Source organism: Myxocyprinus asiaticus, chromosome 13 (assembly GCF_019703515.2).
Source record: "Myxocyprinus asiaticus isolate MX2 ecotype Aquarium Trade chromosome 13, UBuf_Myxa_2, whole genome shotgun sequence".
Lineage (NCBI taxonomy): Eukaryota > Metazoa > Chordata > Actinopteri > Cypriniformes > Catostomidae > Myxocyprinus > Myxocyprinus asiaticus.
This window is the reverse complement of record NC_059356.1, coordinates 17068619-17088100: the sequence shown is the minus strand read 5'-3', so window position 1 is coordinate 17088100 and position 19482 is coordinate 17068619. Positions and strand designations below refer to the sequence as shown.

Here is a 19482-nt window from a genome sequence, read left to right as displayed (position 1 = left end):
ATTTAGTAGTGTAAATTTCTCTCCCTAGTTTGAGAAACCTTCCTGAAAGTAGCAGTTGTTCCACTCTGATTTCGACGATGAGTTATTTCTAACCAACCTGCCTTAGTAAATTTCAAATAAATCTGGAAGAAGTCATGATGTTCAGCAATAGTTTTTATTCTATATTATTCTTATTTTCTTTTATTCTATCATATGACATCATTTGACAACTGATATTATTATTTACAATTATTATCATTCTGCTATGAGCTTGACTACTGAAAAATTATAGCAGGAGGCTCCTAAAAGCCTCCTTTTTTCTTCTTCTTTTTTTTTTTAATCATTTTCTCACCCTCATGTTGTACCAAACCTTTATGGCTTTATTTCTTCTGTGGAACACAAGCGGAGATGCTCTTTTCCTTACAATGAATGTGGTTGGGTACTAGGGGGTTTCAAGCTAAAAAAAAAAAAACATCAATATAGGACCAGAAAAGTAGTTCATGTGACATTATATGCTAAGTATTCTGAAGCCATACAATAGTTTTTGTGAGGAACAGAACTAATTTAGGTTGCACTTTATTTTTCAGTATGTGTACTTTTAGTAAATTTAAGTCATTATTCACCAACAGTCTTGGTGACCATTCACTTTCATTGTATGGAAATGACTAGCTTAGACATTCTGTTAGATAACTCCTCTTGTGTTCCATATAAGAAAGAAAGTCATAGGGGTTTTGAACGACATGAGGGTGAGTAAATGATGACAGAATTTTCATTTTTGGGTGAACCATCCCTTAAAGGAGCTCCTCAAGGACCCAAAATAAAACCAGATGGAAGAATAGAAACATATATCTGATTTTGCTTAGCTGATTGGGGCACTAACAATTGAGTTTAGGAAGGGGGAGTCCAAAGACCCTGAAGATGCCAAATCTTTCCCAAAATCCCTAGGTCACCATTGTCAGTTTAACTGCCCTGACAAAAGGTGATGAAACCTGATTTGTGCAGCTTTTGTTGAATCCAGTGTACCTGCACTGGTGGCTCCTCTCGCTCCACTTTTACCATAGAGAACCCTCTATCCCCAGCGGAGAAGCATTTGACTGCCAGCCTCACAATCTCTCTATTGAGCAATGGTGTAATTCAAATGACCCTAGAGTCTATGCGAGGGACAGCAGCTCAGCAGCAGGGACAACTGCTGGAGAAGGAGCTGATGTCTGTGCTTTTGGCTACGGCAGAGCTCCCTTGGCAGCTGTTACCTTGTGTTTGGTAACACGTCAGTTTGCGCCTTTCATGGGAGTGATGACTGAGATGGAGTGACATCCAATTCAGATGGTGGAATGCATAATTGAAATGAGTTCACCTGGGAAGCAGCTGCTCGCTGGCCTGCTAATTGCCTCCAGTAGGAGCTAAGAGCTCAGGTGAATGCACTGCTGTGCCGTTCAATATGTGCTACTTTCCATTCCTGTAAAGCAACTGGTGGAATTTGTGCTCTATGCGGAAAAATGCTGTGATTCTGCGAAACTGCTTTGCTTTGTCCAGTTCCCCGACTTCTCTTAATGCACGTCTGGTCAAATTACGGGAATGTGAAAAGCAAACACATACTCTCCTCTTGTCCTGCAGGGTTATATAGACAGAGAGAAGCCATACAAGAGCTTGGGCTTCACATTAACCCAGATAAAAAACAGCCAAGACTGACTGGTGACCAGCTTAAAATACCAGTTGAAACCATATTATTGCATCTTATTTAGAGGCAAAGAAATCTCGTGTAGCCAGAGCAAGTGTCCAAGAACCGCCCACTTAGACAGGAAGAGCCGTCTTAATGACATATACACATCACATGCTGTTTAGGTGCGGGGTTATGTGAGATACAGTATATCATAATAAAAGACCGGCATGAGAATGTTTTTTTTTGTTTGTTTATTTTAAATAATAGCGTGGCAGTGTCCACGAGTGAGTTGCACAAAAAATGTAGGAAAATGTGCAGAGAATCCAGCCCAGAAAACCTAAATGCAGATTATTTCACCGACATAACTATGTAAACAAAGCTGAATATAAATTTAGGCTTGTGGATATCCAATTTACTTGCTGCTACGTGCCTCAGACTCAGAATATCTTGAAAAGATTTGATGTCACTTAACTGGCAAATCTAGTCAGTCTTTCATCCTCACAAGCGCTCATTGAATCAACCTGGTACCTTGTGAACACGACTCTGTTTCCAGTCGGACTGATAAAATAATCCTGTGTGCTTTTATGTTGTTTTCATGTCATGTCATAATTACTGTAATTACGAGATGGCAACTCGGAGGTTCTACTCAGAGCCGTTAACGTCCTCAGGCCTTGTAAGTTATTAATTTCTATGGCAACACTTATAATGCCAAAACGGTTTTGTTGTTGATAACAGTAATATGTTTATCACTATATTAATTCACCTCGATATGTTTTTAAAAATGTTAACGAACAAAAAGAAATGCTCCAGGCATCAATGACATAATAAAATAGCATAAAATTAATGATTAAGTAATGATGAAATGACGACTGAATTTTTTAATGTTTAGTCTGGGTTAAAGGTGCTGTAAGTGATTTTTTCATGGAAAAGTATTTTGCTCATTCTCATAATGTTGTCTTTGAAGCGGATCATTGAGGCTATGATTCATAATGTTTGTCAGTTGAGAGCGCTATTGTGCCACGGTTGAATTTGGCAGCCACAGTAACAAACAATGCTGCTCTTTTGGTCTCAAAATATTCTTTGGGGATGGGGTTTTGGAATGAGGGGGCATGGCTAATTCAACGGCTCAGTGACGTGAAAGCTTCAGAAAGCTAAAATCACTTACAGCACCTTTAAACAGAAATATGTTCACTACCTTCAACAGTTGAGGCCGCTTCACATGACGTCATGAAGCTTACATAGAATTCTGAGTTTACAACTTGTAATTATGAGTTCTACGAAGACGCAAATGCTTTTTACAAGTCGGAATCTCGTTATTATTGTAATTCTGACATGACATGAATGCATCATTACTCACGGAAATTCTATCAATCCAGTTCATGGACTGTGGCAGTCCTTGGCATCTGTTATAACTGTTCCCCACTTTTTGAAAACTTGCCCCTCCAATCCCTAACACTGACACTTTTTGCCTGCCTCACTTTATGGGAAATAATCATCATATTTTGAGAGTTTCACTTAACTTGTCGACTGCACAAAGAAAATATGCTAACTGGCCTGGTAAATCGAAAGACCAAGCAAAGGCCAATACTAACTGTTTGCAATGGCCATGTCTGAACAAGCATGCAATCGTTAGGAGGTAATATTTCTCTGGCTACCTGCCTTTTAGACTGCCTTTCAGAAAATTCGATTTCAGCTAGACCTAATAAATATTTGGCCAGGCTCAACAAGACCAAGGGCAAGAGTTGGTCAGGCTGGTCTGCCAGCAACAAAAAACAGTGTGTACCAGCAATAAACCATCATTCTACAAAGACCATCTTGGAATTTAAGCTGGCACAAACTTGTCTACAGTGTTTTTTCCAGCTTGGAACTCTCTTTAACTTTTAAACCACCTACAGAAAAAGTCAGCCTTACTCCCAAAACCTGTCACTCCAATGTAGCAGTGTGGAGTGAAGCAAAATTCACTGGAAACATGCTAGATCTCCAAGCAAACATAGAACCATAATCGTATTTATGTCTTGGATACACAGAAAACAACTAATACAACAGTGGGCTTCATAACTCTTCCACATTAACATTTAAAGATTTGACAAAAGAGAATGTTTACTGTCATGAGATGAAAGAACTGTTTGTACATCTGCATGCAACATCTCAATCAAAATGATATTCCACCACTCATTCTGTCAGTCTCTTTCGCTCGTGCCTTACAACTTTCATTTTTCCCCCTAATTTTTTGTTTCTCTCCACATTTAGAGATTGCTTTTCCCTAAGATGTGACTGCATGTGGCATACTAGTGAGTCACTCGCACTCTGTAGCTAGAATGAAGTGGCTGTTCTTCACAGCTCTCAAACTCCTCAGGTTAAGAGCACAGAGCGTAAGCTTGCCATAATGGCCGTAACAGAGCTTGTGTGGAATTCTTACTGTCTCCGTCTGTGCCAAATTTGCATTCTCGGGTGAAAAAAATCACCAGCGTTGTGACATTGAGAGTAATTGCAGGCTTCGCTTCTCACACCAGTGACCGCTCGCTGCGGCTGAGACAAATGTGCCTGACACATACATCAATTAACGCTGGACAGGAGCCGTGAGCGGCCTATGCAAAGTGTGTTTGTAAGTAGATTATGAGAGGGAGGGATGATGCCTGTAATTACTCATTGTGCCCGTTGTGAGCACAATCAACGGCCGGCCTGAGAGGTGGACACTCTGTTAATTGTTGTTTCTTTTTTTCCTCCACTCCCAACTTTCAGAGAAATGCAAGGGATTGTGATAATGGCCCCCACACGTATGCTCATTCTCTCACCTTTTCACCTCTCCCGCTGTGTAGCTGATGCAATGTGTGGTCTTTGCCACAGATAGTGAATGAGCATGTCGACGCTGCTGGAACTGAAAAGCAGTGTGCTGAGGCAGGTGCAGAGGAGTCATTCCCTGAGGACCAGGAGGGAGCCACAAGCCTCCACCTCCAGTGGTGTTGGAAGTCCCCCGACTCTCGTACGCCGCTGTGGGACCATGGTACACAGGTGAGATAGTAAATTCTTGAAAATAAAGGTTCCAGTTAGAAGAAGGGTTATGTCATAGGAGAACTTTTTATCATAGGAGAACCTTTTAAAGAGTGCCACAAACAATGGTTTACTCTCCAGTTCTTTAGAAAACTATTTGTGTACTTGGGCTTTAAAGAAGCTAAAACCAATACGATATGAAGAAACTATAATGTAACTAACACTGAGAGCTTTCTAATTTCCAAAGTAGGTCTAGTCGATTTTACGATTTCATTCGAATTAACATTTTGACATGATTTTCATTTTATTAAAATCAAGGAATCAAAGTTTTGCGTGAAAATATTAGCGAACGCTATATTTAGATAGTTTGTTAAAAAAATAAAATAATTATACCGCTTGGCTTGATGCTGCTCCGAATCTGATTAGCTGCACACTGAAGGTTATTCACATTAGGATGACCTCGTGTCAAAGTAAGGTGGTAATATTTTCAGTGCAATTATACTAAAGCAATATTACACTCGCAATTGTGCTGTATGGCCCTACATCAGTGACTCGGCCAGCTGAGTGCCACAGGTAATAACAGCTGTGCTAATTTAAGGCCATACAGCACGATTGCAAGTGCGATATTGCTTTTATACCACAGTTCAAAGAACAAATAAATAAAAAAAATATGAGGAAAAACTATTGACTGTCACAGACTAAAAAGCATTTGTGCATGGAAATACTTTCTTACGCCACGGATCAGGATCTGCTGTCGCTAGTTCAAAAGATGCGCACAAGCCTCCACAGCTAAATCGAAACCTTAACTTCAGAACTAGTAACGACGGCTTGGGCTGTTTCTAACAAGTTATTGGAGAAACAAGGATCTGTGTGTGTTTGTTTGTTTGTTTGTTTGAGAGAGAGAGAGAGAGAGAGAGAGCAAGAGAGAGAGAGAGAGAGAGAACAAGAGCGATTGAGCTTGTGTGATTATCTGCATCAGTAGTGCAGTATTAGTCAGCTTGCTGAAGATAATAGAATTCAAATACATCCTATTTATTCTGTGTAAAAATAGCCATCCTAGCAGGGGTCCCCCTCGAGTATTTCATGGTATCTGGTGCACAAATCATTCACTATATAAACCATTCTCTCCTTCGCCATGTTGATTATATCTCCTCACAACGTGGAAACTCTGAAAATCTGAGTATGTGTGATTACTCCGTCGTTGTGTCTCTCAGCTGTGATAAGTCTTAATGCTGAATCTGTTAGTTTAACTCTATTTCCCAGCTGTAGTAGTGTAGTAGTAATCTGAACGATCATGGAGTGAGAGACAATGCTGGTGACGTCAAAGAAACCGCTTGCTGACTGGCGTGCACTACCTCAATACACGTCAAACTAAACTGGCTCATAACACATACAAATTTTCTTTTGTCACTGGGAAAAATGAAAAGATATGCATCTTTTACACATCTGCACTGCTCTTAAATTTTAGTTTAGATTGCCACAAACACAAGCGGAGTGATAAAAACAGTGAAGCGTCTGAGTGCTGATGGTGTGAGACATCAGTACTCATGAAACATCTCTCATCCAATCAGATTCAAGGACCAGAACTAACTGTTGTATAAAGTGTAATATTATACAGTGTGACTGCAGCTCGACTTCGTCCAGCATATATACACATCATCTGTCCATAAATAGCTTTGCCGTTGTGTGTCTGTCAAGTATGATAAACAAATGTTTTTTCCTCTTTTCTTTAAATACCAATATTAATACGCTATGGATTCATTGGGAGAATTACAAACCTCCAATGCTCATTCTTTTACCATGATGATACAGATAGGTTGCTAATTATTGCTTTGATCAGTGACATGTTTGAAGCTTTCTGCATTTACAGTATAGTCAACATTTGGGAATTAATCACTTTGACACATTTTGCAATTTAAAATGTAATATGATAATAATTTAAATTATATAATTTCGCTGCACTGCTCAGAATATTTCACACAGCGCTGAATGAAGCGGTGAATGCAGACTAAAACGCTGTCTTTTGCGGTTTAGTAATCGTGCAAGGACATATTGTGTTATTAATCTTTATTCAATCAGTTGTGCAAACTTAATGGATACCAGGCCTGAGTCTGCAGGTTTCAAAGTGTTTTGGATGACTTTTCTTTTATCCATGTCCATTTTGGCACATTTGAAACGCAAGTTCATTTCCCAATCTAAACTGAAAAAAAAAAAAAAAAAAACTTGTCTAAACTGGGTTTATGGGTTTATGATTCTAAAGTTCATACAAATGGTTTTATATACTGGTAATGAATACTTGCTAGATAAGCTTGATAATTTCTTGATTGATTTCTAGATAACTTTCTAGATAGACTTGGTTTACATAAAAATTGGCTTACAAGTATTTAACAGTATTCTTATAATATTATTTCTGAAAATCTACAATAGCTTATTTTACAAGTGAAAGATATTAAACAAGTGAATTTATTGTACATTTGCACTATGTTGACAACTTCTTGTGTTGTGCACTTTGTTTATTTTTGTGTGTTTTTCTTGCACACCTAAAGAAAATGTAATTGTTGAATTTTCTTTATTAGTTAACTACAATTAAAAGTCGAAATATCGTGAATCGTCCTTAAGTTTTAAAAAAGCAAATTTCGTTTTTATTTCCTTTTCTTTTTCCGGGTGTAAAACATTTGATGTTTTAAATATAAAACACATACACAAAAAAAATCATTCTTGATTAAAAAGATGATTACCTAAGGGACTGCAAAGAAATATTCCAATTTAAAGACACTGTGAAATACAAATTTAAGTTTTGTCTCTTAGTCTATGACTGTTAACGATGAGGCCCTCTATATGAGACCATAACAACTTTTCGCAGATACACACTTTAACACACAGTTTTTCTCTTATTTTCTTTTCTCTTCTCTTCTAGTAAAATGTGTCTCATCCTGTACATATGTTTTGTCCAATATGAGAATGTCTCTCTCTCTCTAAATATAAATATAAATACAGTACCACCTGCCTCTGTCTAACACTAGAAAGAAGCAAATAATGAAAGATTAACTTTATTTTCTTTTTCCAGCCATCAATTGGTGGGAGGAAGTGGCTGGAATATATTCATTCTGAAAGTGTCTTCATTGATTTTGTCCATGGCTGTCAAGTGTGGTTTAGCTGGACTGTGTAAACTGAAGGCTAAATCCTATTTAAAAAACTAAATAAAATAAGAGTGATAAATGAAGATTAGCTCTTATACTTGTACTGGAACCCACGTAATGGAGGTTCCCGTCTCCGAGACCCTACGAAAATGTCTGGAAGTCATTTGATCTGACCCTGGTCAACATAGTGAAGAAAACTGTACTTGCCAAACCATTTCATGGGGTCTATAAGAACCTTGAGAGAGACTGTATATGTTAATACATCTTTCAAGCAGAGGCCTTTTATTTCAATGTTTTTAATGTTTAAGTTTTGTATTGATCTATTAACTTCCCCAGATCTTAACAGATGGTGGGATGACTGTCCACGAACAGGCCAGTGACTCACTTAGCTCTCGGACGCCTACTACATCTATACTACATTGATGCTTTGAGAATGACTAAATCTCAACACCTTGCTCTATCACATTTCAATTTTATCAGTGTTAAGAATCCAGAACAAGAACGGCCTTTGTGTGGCTCATGCAACAATTCCCTTTCCTGCTCAATACAGTATTACAAGGCCTTTTCTTTTCCATTCAGGCTTGGTTTTCAGACAATTTCAAGGCAGCACAGACCGATATGGTCTCTGTGTTTAGCAAAAAAAATGATAATGCAAGGCAGTTTGATCTTTTCGAAAAAGGCAGAGAAAGTCTTGAAACTGGGGCTATAAATATCACACAACTAAATTGTTTCTCAGCGCTTCTCCATCACAGCCGCAGGATAAAAATGCAAAAGATAGTAGTCAAAATACGTATTATCTAGATTGTACTTTCACTGAAAAAAAATCTGTATGTTTTCCCGAAAAATATCTAAAACAAATTAAAACAATTAATTTTACATGATAAGCAAAGCTGCATAAGACAAATAGTTTTATTGTTATTATTGTTTTAACAAAATTTAGTATGCATAAAACAAGAAAAAAACGTTTTTTTTTTTCCAATGGGGAAAAAAAAAATTTTAAGAAAAAAATGGTTTTATGCATAAAAATAAAAAATTATGCAAAATTTAGTATGTATAAAACAAGAAAAGCCAATTTACCATGGGTTAAGAAAAATAACCTTAATTTAAGATATATTGTTTGAAAATAAGTCATATTATTTGTGTAGTTTTGCTTCTCAAGTAAATGTATCATTTTGTAAGATTGTTTAGATATTTGTAGTGGAAAACAATACAAACAGACAGATTTGTTTCCTCCCAGGTCATGTGACCATTCATATAAGTCATGTCCATAAATATTGGCTGACTGGGTTTACTGCTGAAGGTAAACAAAGTGGATTGTTTTTTCAGTCATCCACTCAGTCTGTCTTATTTTGATTTCTTTTCGACTGATATCAAAGCCAATCGTAATGATGGGCATATGAACATTGAGGTTTCTATAGCAACCTAAATGTCTGTTTACCACAGCTGCTCCTAAAATATGAGCTGCTTTATTTTTAAAGACTGCTTCTACGTTGTCTAGGAGGGAAAAACACCTGTTACATGCAGCACAGAACTAAATGACTGTTTGCGCTCGATTTGATATACCTTCTTCGCTGTTGTGTTTTATACGATGTGTGGGGGGAATTTCTGCTATTTATGGCTAAACATAAATAGCCCCCCCCCCCCGCCCCACCCCGCCCACACACACATACACCCCCACACTATTTTCTTAAAAAAAAAAATTAAATAGTTTAATTTACTTATCCTCCTGTCGTTCCCAACCTGCATGCTGTAATGTTTTTCTGTGGAAGAATCATCTTGCAAGTCTTATTGATACAAACACTCGATTCAATTAATAGTGACCTTGTCACCTTGTTACAAGCTATAAAAAGGACAAAAAGCAGAAGAAAAGGACAATAAAAGTATTCCATATGACTTGTGTGTTATATTCCAAGTCTTTTGAAGCCATACAAAACCCAACAAACCCAATTTAAGTCGTTATTCACTGATAACCTTACTCTCCAATGAGCCATTAACTCAAGAACTGCTGTGACTGGATCATTGAGTCATTGAGCATGAACAAATCATTCTGTACAATCCATTCTCCACATCAACTAGTTCACTGAAAAGAACCATCTCAAAAGAACGATTCATTCAAGAATTTGGACTTGAGTTAAACTCACCGAAGAGTATCAGTGAATAATGACTTAAATTTCAGCATGTTTCTCACACAAAGCCCTCAAATGATGTCAGAAGACTTGAAATATACAGTAGCACATAAGTCATATGGACTACATTTATGTCACTTTTATAGTGTTTTTTTGTCCTTTTTGGAGCTTAAGAGCTGTGAATATTGCAGTGTGAATATCCTTAAAAATTGCTCCTTGTTGTGTTCCAGGAAAAAACAAAAAAGATAACAATATGCAGGTTCGGAACAGCATGAGGGTAAGTAGAAAATGACAGAATTTTAATGTTTGGGTGAAATATTCCTTCAGCTAGCAGCTGTACTAGACAGGACTCTGATTTGTGTGAGACACTGTTGCCTCAGGCTTTATGACTGTCATCATTAGGTGTGCAGGAAGCCGTTTGTCTCCTTCATTAGCACCAAAGAGAACTAATGCCTCTGACACAGACACTTACTCATTAATATTATGCAAATGGTACAAAGCTGTGCAGAGCATCCCTTTCCTGTGAACTGTATTCACAGTACATGTGACTCTGATTACAGCCTATGGGAGATCTACAGATCTACATGTTTGAAAAAATATGTTGGTGGAATAGACTGCACGAGGAAGCTTCCTCCTAGCTCACTCCGGCCGAGATGAAGAAGGGGTTTTACAGCCCCTACTTCATTGTACCGAAAAAAGGCAGTGGGTTGCGGGCAATCTTGGACATGCGAGTACTGAACCGGGCTTTACACAGACTCCCGTTCAAGATGCTGATGCAAAAAAGCATTCTAGTGAGCGTCCGGCATCAAGATCGTTTCGCGGCGGTAGACCTGAAGGACGTGTACTTCCACGTCTCGATTCTACCTCGACACAAACCCTTCCTGCAGTTTGCATTTGAGGGTCGGGCGTATCAATACAAGGTCCTCCCTTTCGGCCTGTCCTTGTCCCCTTGCATCTTCACAAAGGTCGCAGAGGCAGCCCTTGCCCCGCTAAGGGAAATGGGCATTCGCATCCTCAACTATCTCGACGATTGGCTAATCCTAGCTCACTCTCGGTATGTGTTGTGTGCACACAGGGACCTGGTGCTCTCGCACCTTAGCCAACTAGGGCTTCGGGTCAACTGGGAAAAGAACAAGCTCCTCCCGGTTCAGAGCATTTCTCTTCTCGGCTTGGAGTTGGACTCAGTCTCGTTGACGGCGCGCCTCATGAACGAGTGCGCACAGTCGGTGCTGACCTGTTTGAAGGCGTTCAGACAGAAGACAGCAGTTCCACTGAAACTGTTTCAGAGGCTCCTGGGGCATATGGCATCCTCAGCGGTGGCCACTCTGCTCGGGTTGATGCATATGAGACTGCTTCAGCACTGGCTTCAGACTCGAGTCCCGAGATGGGCATGGCACCACGGGACACATCGCGTGGCCATCACGCCGATCTGTCACCGCCTCTTCAGCCCATGGACCAACCTCACATTTCTACGGGCAGGCGTTCCCCTAGAGCAGGTCTCCAGGCGCGTCGTGGTTATGACAGACACCTCCAAAACGGGGCTGGGGCACTGTATGCAATGGGCACGTAGCCGCCGGCTCATGGATGGGCCCGCGGCTACGTTGGCACATTATCTGCCTCGAGTTGCTGGCAATTCTGCTCACCCTGCGGAGGGCAAGCATGTGTTAGTTCGGACAGACAACACAGCAATGGTAGCTTATGTCAAGCGTCAAGGTGGTCTGCGCTCCCGTTATTTGTCACAACTCGCCTGCCGTCTACTCATCTGGATTCAGCAGCACCTCAAGTCGCTGCGAGCCACTCACATCCCGGGGGACTTCAACACTGCAGCGGACGCGCTGTCACGGCAGGTTACCCTCAGGGGAGAGTTGAGACTCCACCCTCAGGTGGTCCAGCTGATTTGGAGTCGATTCGGGCAGGCACAGGAATACCTGTTCGCCTCCTAAGAATCCTCCCACTGCCCGCTCTGGTACGCCCTGACCGAGGCACCTCTCGGTATAGACGCACTGGCACACAGCTGGCCCCCTGGACTTCACAAATATGCATTTCCCCCAGTGAGCCTACTTGCACAGACCCTGTGCAAGGTCAGGGAGCAGGTTGTCCTGATAGCACCCTACTGGCCCACCCAGACATGGTTCTTGGACCTCACGCTCCTCGCGACAGCCCCCCCGGCTAATTCCCCTGAGGAAGGACCTTCTTTCTCAGGGACGGGGCACCATCTGGCACCCGTGACCAGACCTCTGGAATCTCAATGTCTGGCCCCTGGACGGGACGTGGAAGACTTAAGTGGCTTACCACCTGCGGTGGTAGACACGATCACTCAGGCTAGGGCCCCCTCTACGAGGCGCCTGTATGCCTTTAAGTGGCGTCTGTTCGCTAAGTGGTGTTCTTCCCGACGCAAGGTTCCCACGACCCTTTTTAGGGACCAGGTGGTGAACCTGCAAGCGCTGCCCCAGGAGGAGGCAGACCCAGCCCTGATGTTGCTGTGTCCAGTGCACACTTTACGCATCTATTTGGATCGCACACAGAGCTTTAGAGTCTCTGAGCAGCTCTTTGTCTGGGCCTCTGCCCCAGTCACCATGTTTGTAGAAACTCCTCCCCCATAGAGTAGGACCTACCATGGGACTTCTCCACATGACATACCTCCGACAAAGTTCGGCAAGACCATGTGACGTATTTCCACTCAAATTACCCCCCCCCTTTCTGGGCGGGGTGTGGTCTCCGCGGTGTCTTCCCCTTGGGAGGGACACTCCCCGACGTAGACCTGGTGGCCCCAGACAGTTAATTCCTTTTTTTTGGGAGAGGAAAAAAAAGAGGATAAGAGGCCATGACTGGGCTAGCCTGTCTCTATCATTTGGGCAGTCGACTTGTCCCCAAAGGGCCGTTTGACACTCATAACAGCATTGGGGGAGGTTACGTGTCGGCCTGGTGCGCTGGCCAGGAGGCACACAGTGGTCTGCCCGTCACACACCACCAGTTCACGTAACACAGTTTAGCCAGTTGCAGCGTTTCATATAGGGACCCCTAGTGTCACTACATCAACACAATGTCGAGTGAGTGACAGATAGGGAACGTCTTGGTTACTTGCGTAAAAAAAGACGTTGTGTCCCTCCTGCCACAATGCTGAACTACCTGCTGAAATGGCCGGACCCTGTCTCGGCTCCTCAGCACAAAACCTGAATGAGTGGTTGCATACCAGCTCCTTTTATACCGGTATGTCTGGGGGAGTGGTATGCAAATACAACTCGCCAATTTTCATTGGCCTTTTATCAAAGACCAGAGGTCACATTGATACCCCCGAAAGAGCGATTTGTCATCATTTTAAAGGCAGAATGAGGTGGGGAGTTTTCTAAGGAGCAAGACACCGCATCAATACAACCTTTTTATTAAATCACATCAGTGCTAAGGTGACAAAATGTCCAAGTGAACATTTTTGTACCTCAGAATAAGTGAGTCTATTCTACACTATTGCTCTGAAGCAATAAAACTACTGTAGATGTATTGTTGCTTAATACTTTTCTAATAATAAAGGAGTAGTGAACTAAGAATAAAGGACATGTGTGCTTGAACCATGACCATAAATTAAGCTTATCTAGTAACATTTATTTTACATTTGAAAGTGATTATTTAACACATATTGTGAATTTAAAGGTGCACTCATTATTTATGAAACATTATTTGTAGAATATAATTTTTGAAAAATATGTTTAAAATGATGCACACTCACATGAGATGATAAAGCAACTTCAGTCTATAGTATATGGTGCTTGATGCATTTTCATGAGCGCTACCAGTTTGAAATAATTTGACCAGCCGAATATTGCTAATTTATTTTGATAATCTCCTGTAATTGGAATTTTCTCTCACAAAATATATTAATCATAGCTGACTGCGCATAGTGCATTTCTACAATGGAATCAGTAAATGAGAACATCTGCTTTTTGCATGAAAAAATGCATGTTCCTCACAGAATGCTATCTTATGACATCAAAACACTTTTACTAGTGCATGACATTTAAGGTGGTACATTTTAACATTCAGAGTGTCTATTTGCACCCCAGTGTAAATAGCATCTGCCACACAGGGCAGCTATTTGCACCCCAGTAGTCTGGTGAAACCACAGAAATATACGACAAACTCACCAAAAGATGTCGCTGCAGTGGCGTGAGGCATAAAGACAGTGAGTGAATGTGTACTGTTGTCCTAGCATCCGCGGTTCGATTCCGCCTTTTGTCCCACTCTTTTCCCCATCTGATTTCCTGTTTCAGCTCTTAATATTTCCTTTAATACTACTTAAAATAATAAATAAAATTAGTTTAAATGTTGATTTCATCACAGTGATTTAGTCACGGTGAATGTCGGGGAGTGCAGAGAAGGGTTTAATCTGGAGACGGGGTCTGTCGATCGCACTCGTTCCCGTGGCTCGGCATTGCTTGTGTGTAGATTGCATCATTGTATTACTAATATTGTAATAACCATGTTTTTTGGTAGAAACCGTAATTTTAATGCAATTAGCCATGGTGTTAGTACAGTAATATGGTGGTAATATAGTAACCATGGTTAATTTTGTGGTTACTGTACATTTTCAACAAAATAAAATGGTGAAAGCACGGTTACTGTAGTAAAACCAAGGTTATTTTTCTAAGGAAAGGTTAAGGTTACACTGTAAAAAATGTCTGTAATTTTAATGGTAAAAATGCTAAAGTAAAAAAAATGTAAATTAGTTAAAGAGTAGTTACTGTAAAATATACGTAAAGTTGTTAAAATATATTTAAAAATACAATACATGTAGTTTTACGGTAATATTTTGTAAAAATTAAAAAAAATTATGTAAAAAGTATGATTTTCCCATATAATTAACAGTTAAAATTTATATTATGTTTAACAAGAGAGTACATGTACTTTTTACGATAAACTATTGTTAAAATTATGGTAAAAAAAAAAAAACAGTAATCGGCATTCCCAGAATTCACTGCGTGACCCATTACATTTCATTATATTTTATGGGAATAGTTATGTTTCTAATTTTTAATATTAGTTATGTACTTTGGGGTGTCCTGTGTTATATTTGATGTGTTTACTTAATGTTTATTGCATTATTTTAATTTCACATGTGTTACCCTGATGGTGTTTAGTGTTTGTGTGAGTGACACTGTCTCTTCATGCTTATTGGTCATTGCTCCTGGAAGGGCGACTATTGGTGAACTTCATGTCATCATGTGCCCTTCTGTAATTACTACGGTGATTAATGATGCATTCTAAAATGAAAAGCAGAGTTATACACTTTCAGAAGGTTAATATATTAAGTTTATCATTTAATAATATAAACGATGGTACTGCACCGTAAAATATATTTTAAAAAACGTTTTAAACTGAAAAATGTACAGGTTGTTCTGTAAAGTTGTTTACATTTTTACTGTATTTTTAACATAATTATTCTGGCAACCATAGCTGCCAGCTGTTTTTTTTTTTTTTTTTTTTTTTGTAAAAAAACAGTGTAAAAAAACTTTACAGTGTAAGTTTAGGGTTAGGGGTTAATGTAGTTTGTCTGTGGGACTCTAAATAAACATAATAACACACTGCAGTGATGCCCATATACTGTATGCTAGTAGTTAAATATGGGTGCAAATAATATTTTATAATATCATTATTTGCACCAGGTTGCAAAAAACATCTGACACTGTGCACCAGGGTGCAGTTACTATCTACCATTATTTGCACCAGGGATGGGGTGCAAATAATATCTGCCACTTTTTGCACTGGGGTCTAAATAGCATATACCATTATTTGCACCAGGGTGCAAATAGCATTTGCCTTTAATATTAGCATTTCATAACCAACAACAACAAGTTTTTTCAAATGCAATCAAATTGTGCAGTAACTCAAATGATAGAGTGTTGAACTTGCAAATGTGATGCAAAAGACCGGGGTACGAGTCCAGAATAACAAGCGAGTTGACACGTAAGATGAAAGTGTCATAAAAGTATCACAAAATGATGTGGTTGTTTCAGCAGTTGTGTTTATCATTTGCTTTTTTTATGACACTATCGGTTAGGTTTAGGTTTGAGGTTTAGGGTAGGGAGGTAAGTTTTGTTGATTGACAACTCGAAAGAGCATTTAGATTAAAAACCTCATCAGTTTGGGAGAAAATTAAATAGCATTTTGCACCACACATTATACAGTTGCAATCAAAATTATTCAACCCCCCTGACCAGCAATGCATTCTGGTGATGTGAATTAAAACACATCAACTAAAACCTCAGTGAACAATCAAAGTAAGTTTTTAATACACATTTGAGTGATTTTGAGAACAAAGAGTTCAGTTTTCCCAAATTTTAAAATAAAAAATAACTAATTATACTAAAATAACTCTCCACAATTGTCATGTCAAAAATATTCAACCCCCAAAGTCAGTCATTTGTGGAGCATCCTTTATCCTTAATAACAGCAAATAAATGTTTCAGGTAAGTGTTCTCAGGCTTCGGACACCTCTCTATTAGAATTTTACACATTTCTCATGAGCAAAAGCTTCCAGCTCATTGACATTCTTTGGTTTCTGTGCTCCCACTGCTTCCTTGAAATCCCAACAAAGGTTTGCAATGGGATTTTAATGATGGACTGAAAGGACCATTTAAGGACATTCCATGACCTATCCCTGAACCAGATTTTGACCAACTTGGATGTATCCTTGGTGTTATTGTCTTGCTGGAAAGTCCAGTGATCACTGAGCTTCAATTTACACACTGAAGACATCACATTTTCATGCCAAAATGGCCTGACACCTGAAAGAATCCATGGTGTCAGTCACATAGTCAGGATAGCGTTTCTTGCAGCCGCAAAACACCTCCATAACAGGACTGACCCACCTCCATGCTTGACTGTGGGGATGGTGTCGTTCTTGTCATCACCTTGTCATCTTACTCCAGATGTACTGCTGACCCATGGGTCTAAAACTCATTTTCAGTTTAGTGTCATATGTCTATAAAACCTTCTTCCAGGACTCCACAGGTCTTTCCTATTACTTCTTGAATATTCAAGTCAACATTTCCCTTGGTGAAGTTTTGCTTTCTTCCACACCCCAAGAAGGTTGCTGTTGTACCATATTTAAAAAATGTATGAATGGTGCTGCCAACTTTGTTAATTGGAAATTGAAGTGCCTTGGAAATGTACTTTTAGCCATGACCTTTCTTGTGTAATGAAATAATCTCCTCTATTAACTTTTGGGACAGTTTTTTTTAATTGCATTTTTTGCATAGAAATACATTTTTGCTTACAACGCTAAACTTAAATTTTAAAACTTAAATAAGTGCCATTGCAGATTGATGACTTAATTTTGTTTTAAAACAATTACTTGTGTAGCCTTACATATTTAAGAAACAGCTACATTCAATAGGGGTTGAATAATTATGACAAGGCTGTATTTAAAAAAAAATCCTGCTATTTACAATTTACAATTGGGAGGTTGAATAATTTCGATTGCAACTGTATTATTTAGCAAAAAATGTCAACATAATTGTCATGAGATCAGGCTGAATAATTTGATTTATGACAGTCCAAATTATTCATGCTTCACTGAGATAATCAGAGAATGTGAGAAATACAACAGTATCTGAGCCTTGGTATGTAAACTTTATAAAGCTGTGACCGACATCTAAATGACCTGGTTAAGAGAAAGATCTCATATTATGATGCACCCACAGTACACTACGGAAAATATGAGGAATATGGCTGATTGGCAGAAGCACTAGAAATTAGCGTAATCATATGCAGTACAACCTGAAGGGCTCGAATGGAACCAGAGGTAATGAGCTCCATCCAAAAGTTTATTTCCTGTTGTGTGGGCAAGTATTACTTTCATTTTACATACTTAACATTTCATTTCACAGGGCATATGTCTGACTCATGAGTGCCAAGCTGTATTTTCTGAAGTCAAGTCTATGGTTGGTTGTGCATTCATGCCTGTGTGTGCGTATGTGTCTGTGTGCGTGCATGTGATATTTCAGTAAATAATTTACTTTTTCATTTTTCTGTCTCTGATACAAACTTTGATGTCTGAGTAATGAAAATAAACAATATGGCTAAAATAATAAAAAGCTTAATGGAAAAGTCTGTTTCCTAGCAACATAAATGTGGACAGCCAAATAAGCTTTGTGCCTGTTTGTGAGTGTGTGTGTGTGTCACTTGCACTCGTATGAATCATAAAAGTTGTAATAATCCATGCCTCCCATGCAATCACTTTCAAATAAGAACTGCACAGAAATGTTGAAAAGCTTTGATTGGAGATCAAAAGTCAAGACGGAAAGTGTTCATGACTCCAAGCATCACCCACATCATTGGTCTTCACCCATAACACTCCCAGAGGAAGATTTTATGGCTCATAAGATGCTCTTTCATAGCTTCTGAGACTTAATGAAGCCTGATGTCACAGATGGTTCTCCTAAAATTCATTAGAAGACATAACAAGACACATAGGAGGCAATTGTCTGACCACCAAATCAGACAGAAGGAAACGGACAGTCAGGACTGCTGAGAGGATTATTGGTGCCCCCCTGCCCACCCTCTAAGAACTGTACATCTCTAGAGTGAGGAAACGTGTAGGTAGAATCACTCTGGACCCCACACACCCTGCCCACTCCCTTTTTGAACTGTTGCCCTCTGGCCGGTGCTAAAGAGCACTGAGCGCCAGGACATCCAGACACAAGAACGGTTTTTACCCTCAGGCCATTTTCCTCATGAACTGCCTCAGGACTCCCCCATAGTGCAATAATGTATAAATATGTCATGTACATATGTAAATTCACATATTTAATTCAATAACTGTTCATACCCCTACCTTGCACATACATTACCACTTGCACATGTACATATGCCATTCTATTATATGTCCTATTATTTGAATGTCGATTTATACTCTTACCTTGTTTTATTTTCTGTGTCTCACTGTAATATTCTGTGTGCACTTGTTTCTCCTATCACCAAAAACATTCCTTGTTTACATGAAAACACTTGCCAATAAAACTCATTCTGATTCTGATTGTTGATATATAAGAGTATAATGCTACAAAATTAATGCAGATATTAAACCCTTACAAAAATGGTTAATTTGCGACAGATGGGTAGTTAAAATGTGTCACATTTGTAACAATTATTACCAGAAGTTTGCAGCAATTTGCATTATAAATCATTAGTCTGTGGTTATAACAACATGCAAAAAAGGATGATTTTCATGCAATACTTGCCAAATAGTGAGTCATTTCACTTTACATGTTATAAATGTTTAATATCACTTGTACATGCATTTTCATAGATTACACATGCATGACAAGAAAGGCAACAAAGTGACAAGGAAAGTGGCTACACAAGTGAGTTAAGACATTACAGAAATATAAACACAAAGCGGACTGTAGCAAAATGACATAATCTCTCTTTTTAAATTTACTATAATGATCTATTTTTCCTGCATTGTGTCATAAATCCTGAATTAGGGCAGTTTATTTTTTGATTTATATACACTACCGGTCAAAAGTTTTGAAACACTTGACTGAAATATTTCTCATGATCTTAAAAATCTTTTGATCTGAAGGCATAT

At 39.1% G+C, this 19482-nt stretch overlaps 1 protein-coding gene across 1 annotated transcript in view; it reads left to right on the top strand.

The window, feature by feature from the left end:
• baiap3 (BAI1 associated protein 3) overlaps positions 1-19482 on the top strand; it is a 100345-nt gene that overhangs the window by 9951 nt on the left and 70912 nt on the right. The window contains exon 2 of the mRNA XM_051713665.1: positions 4487-4651. Coding sequence (XP_051569625.1) covers positions 4494-4651 — 158 coding nt within the window. The 5' untranslated portion in view covers positions 4487-4493. The remainder of the gene's footprint in view (positions 1-4486; positions 4652-19482) is intronic.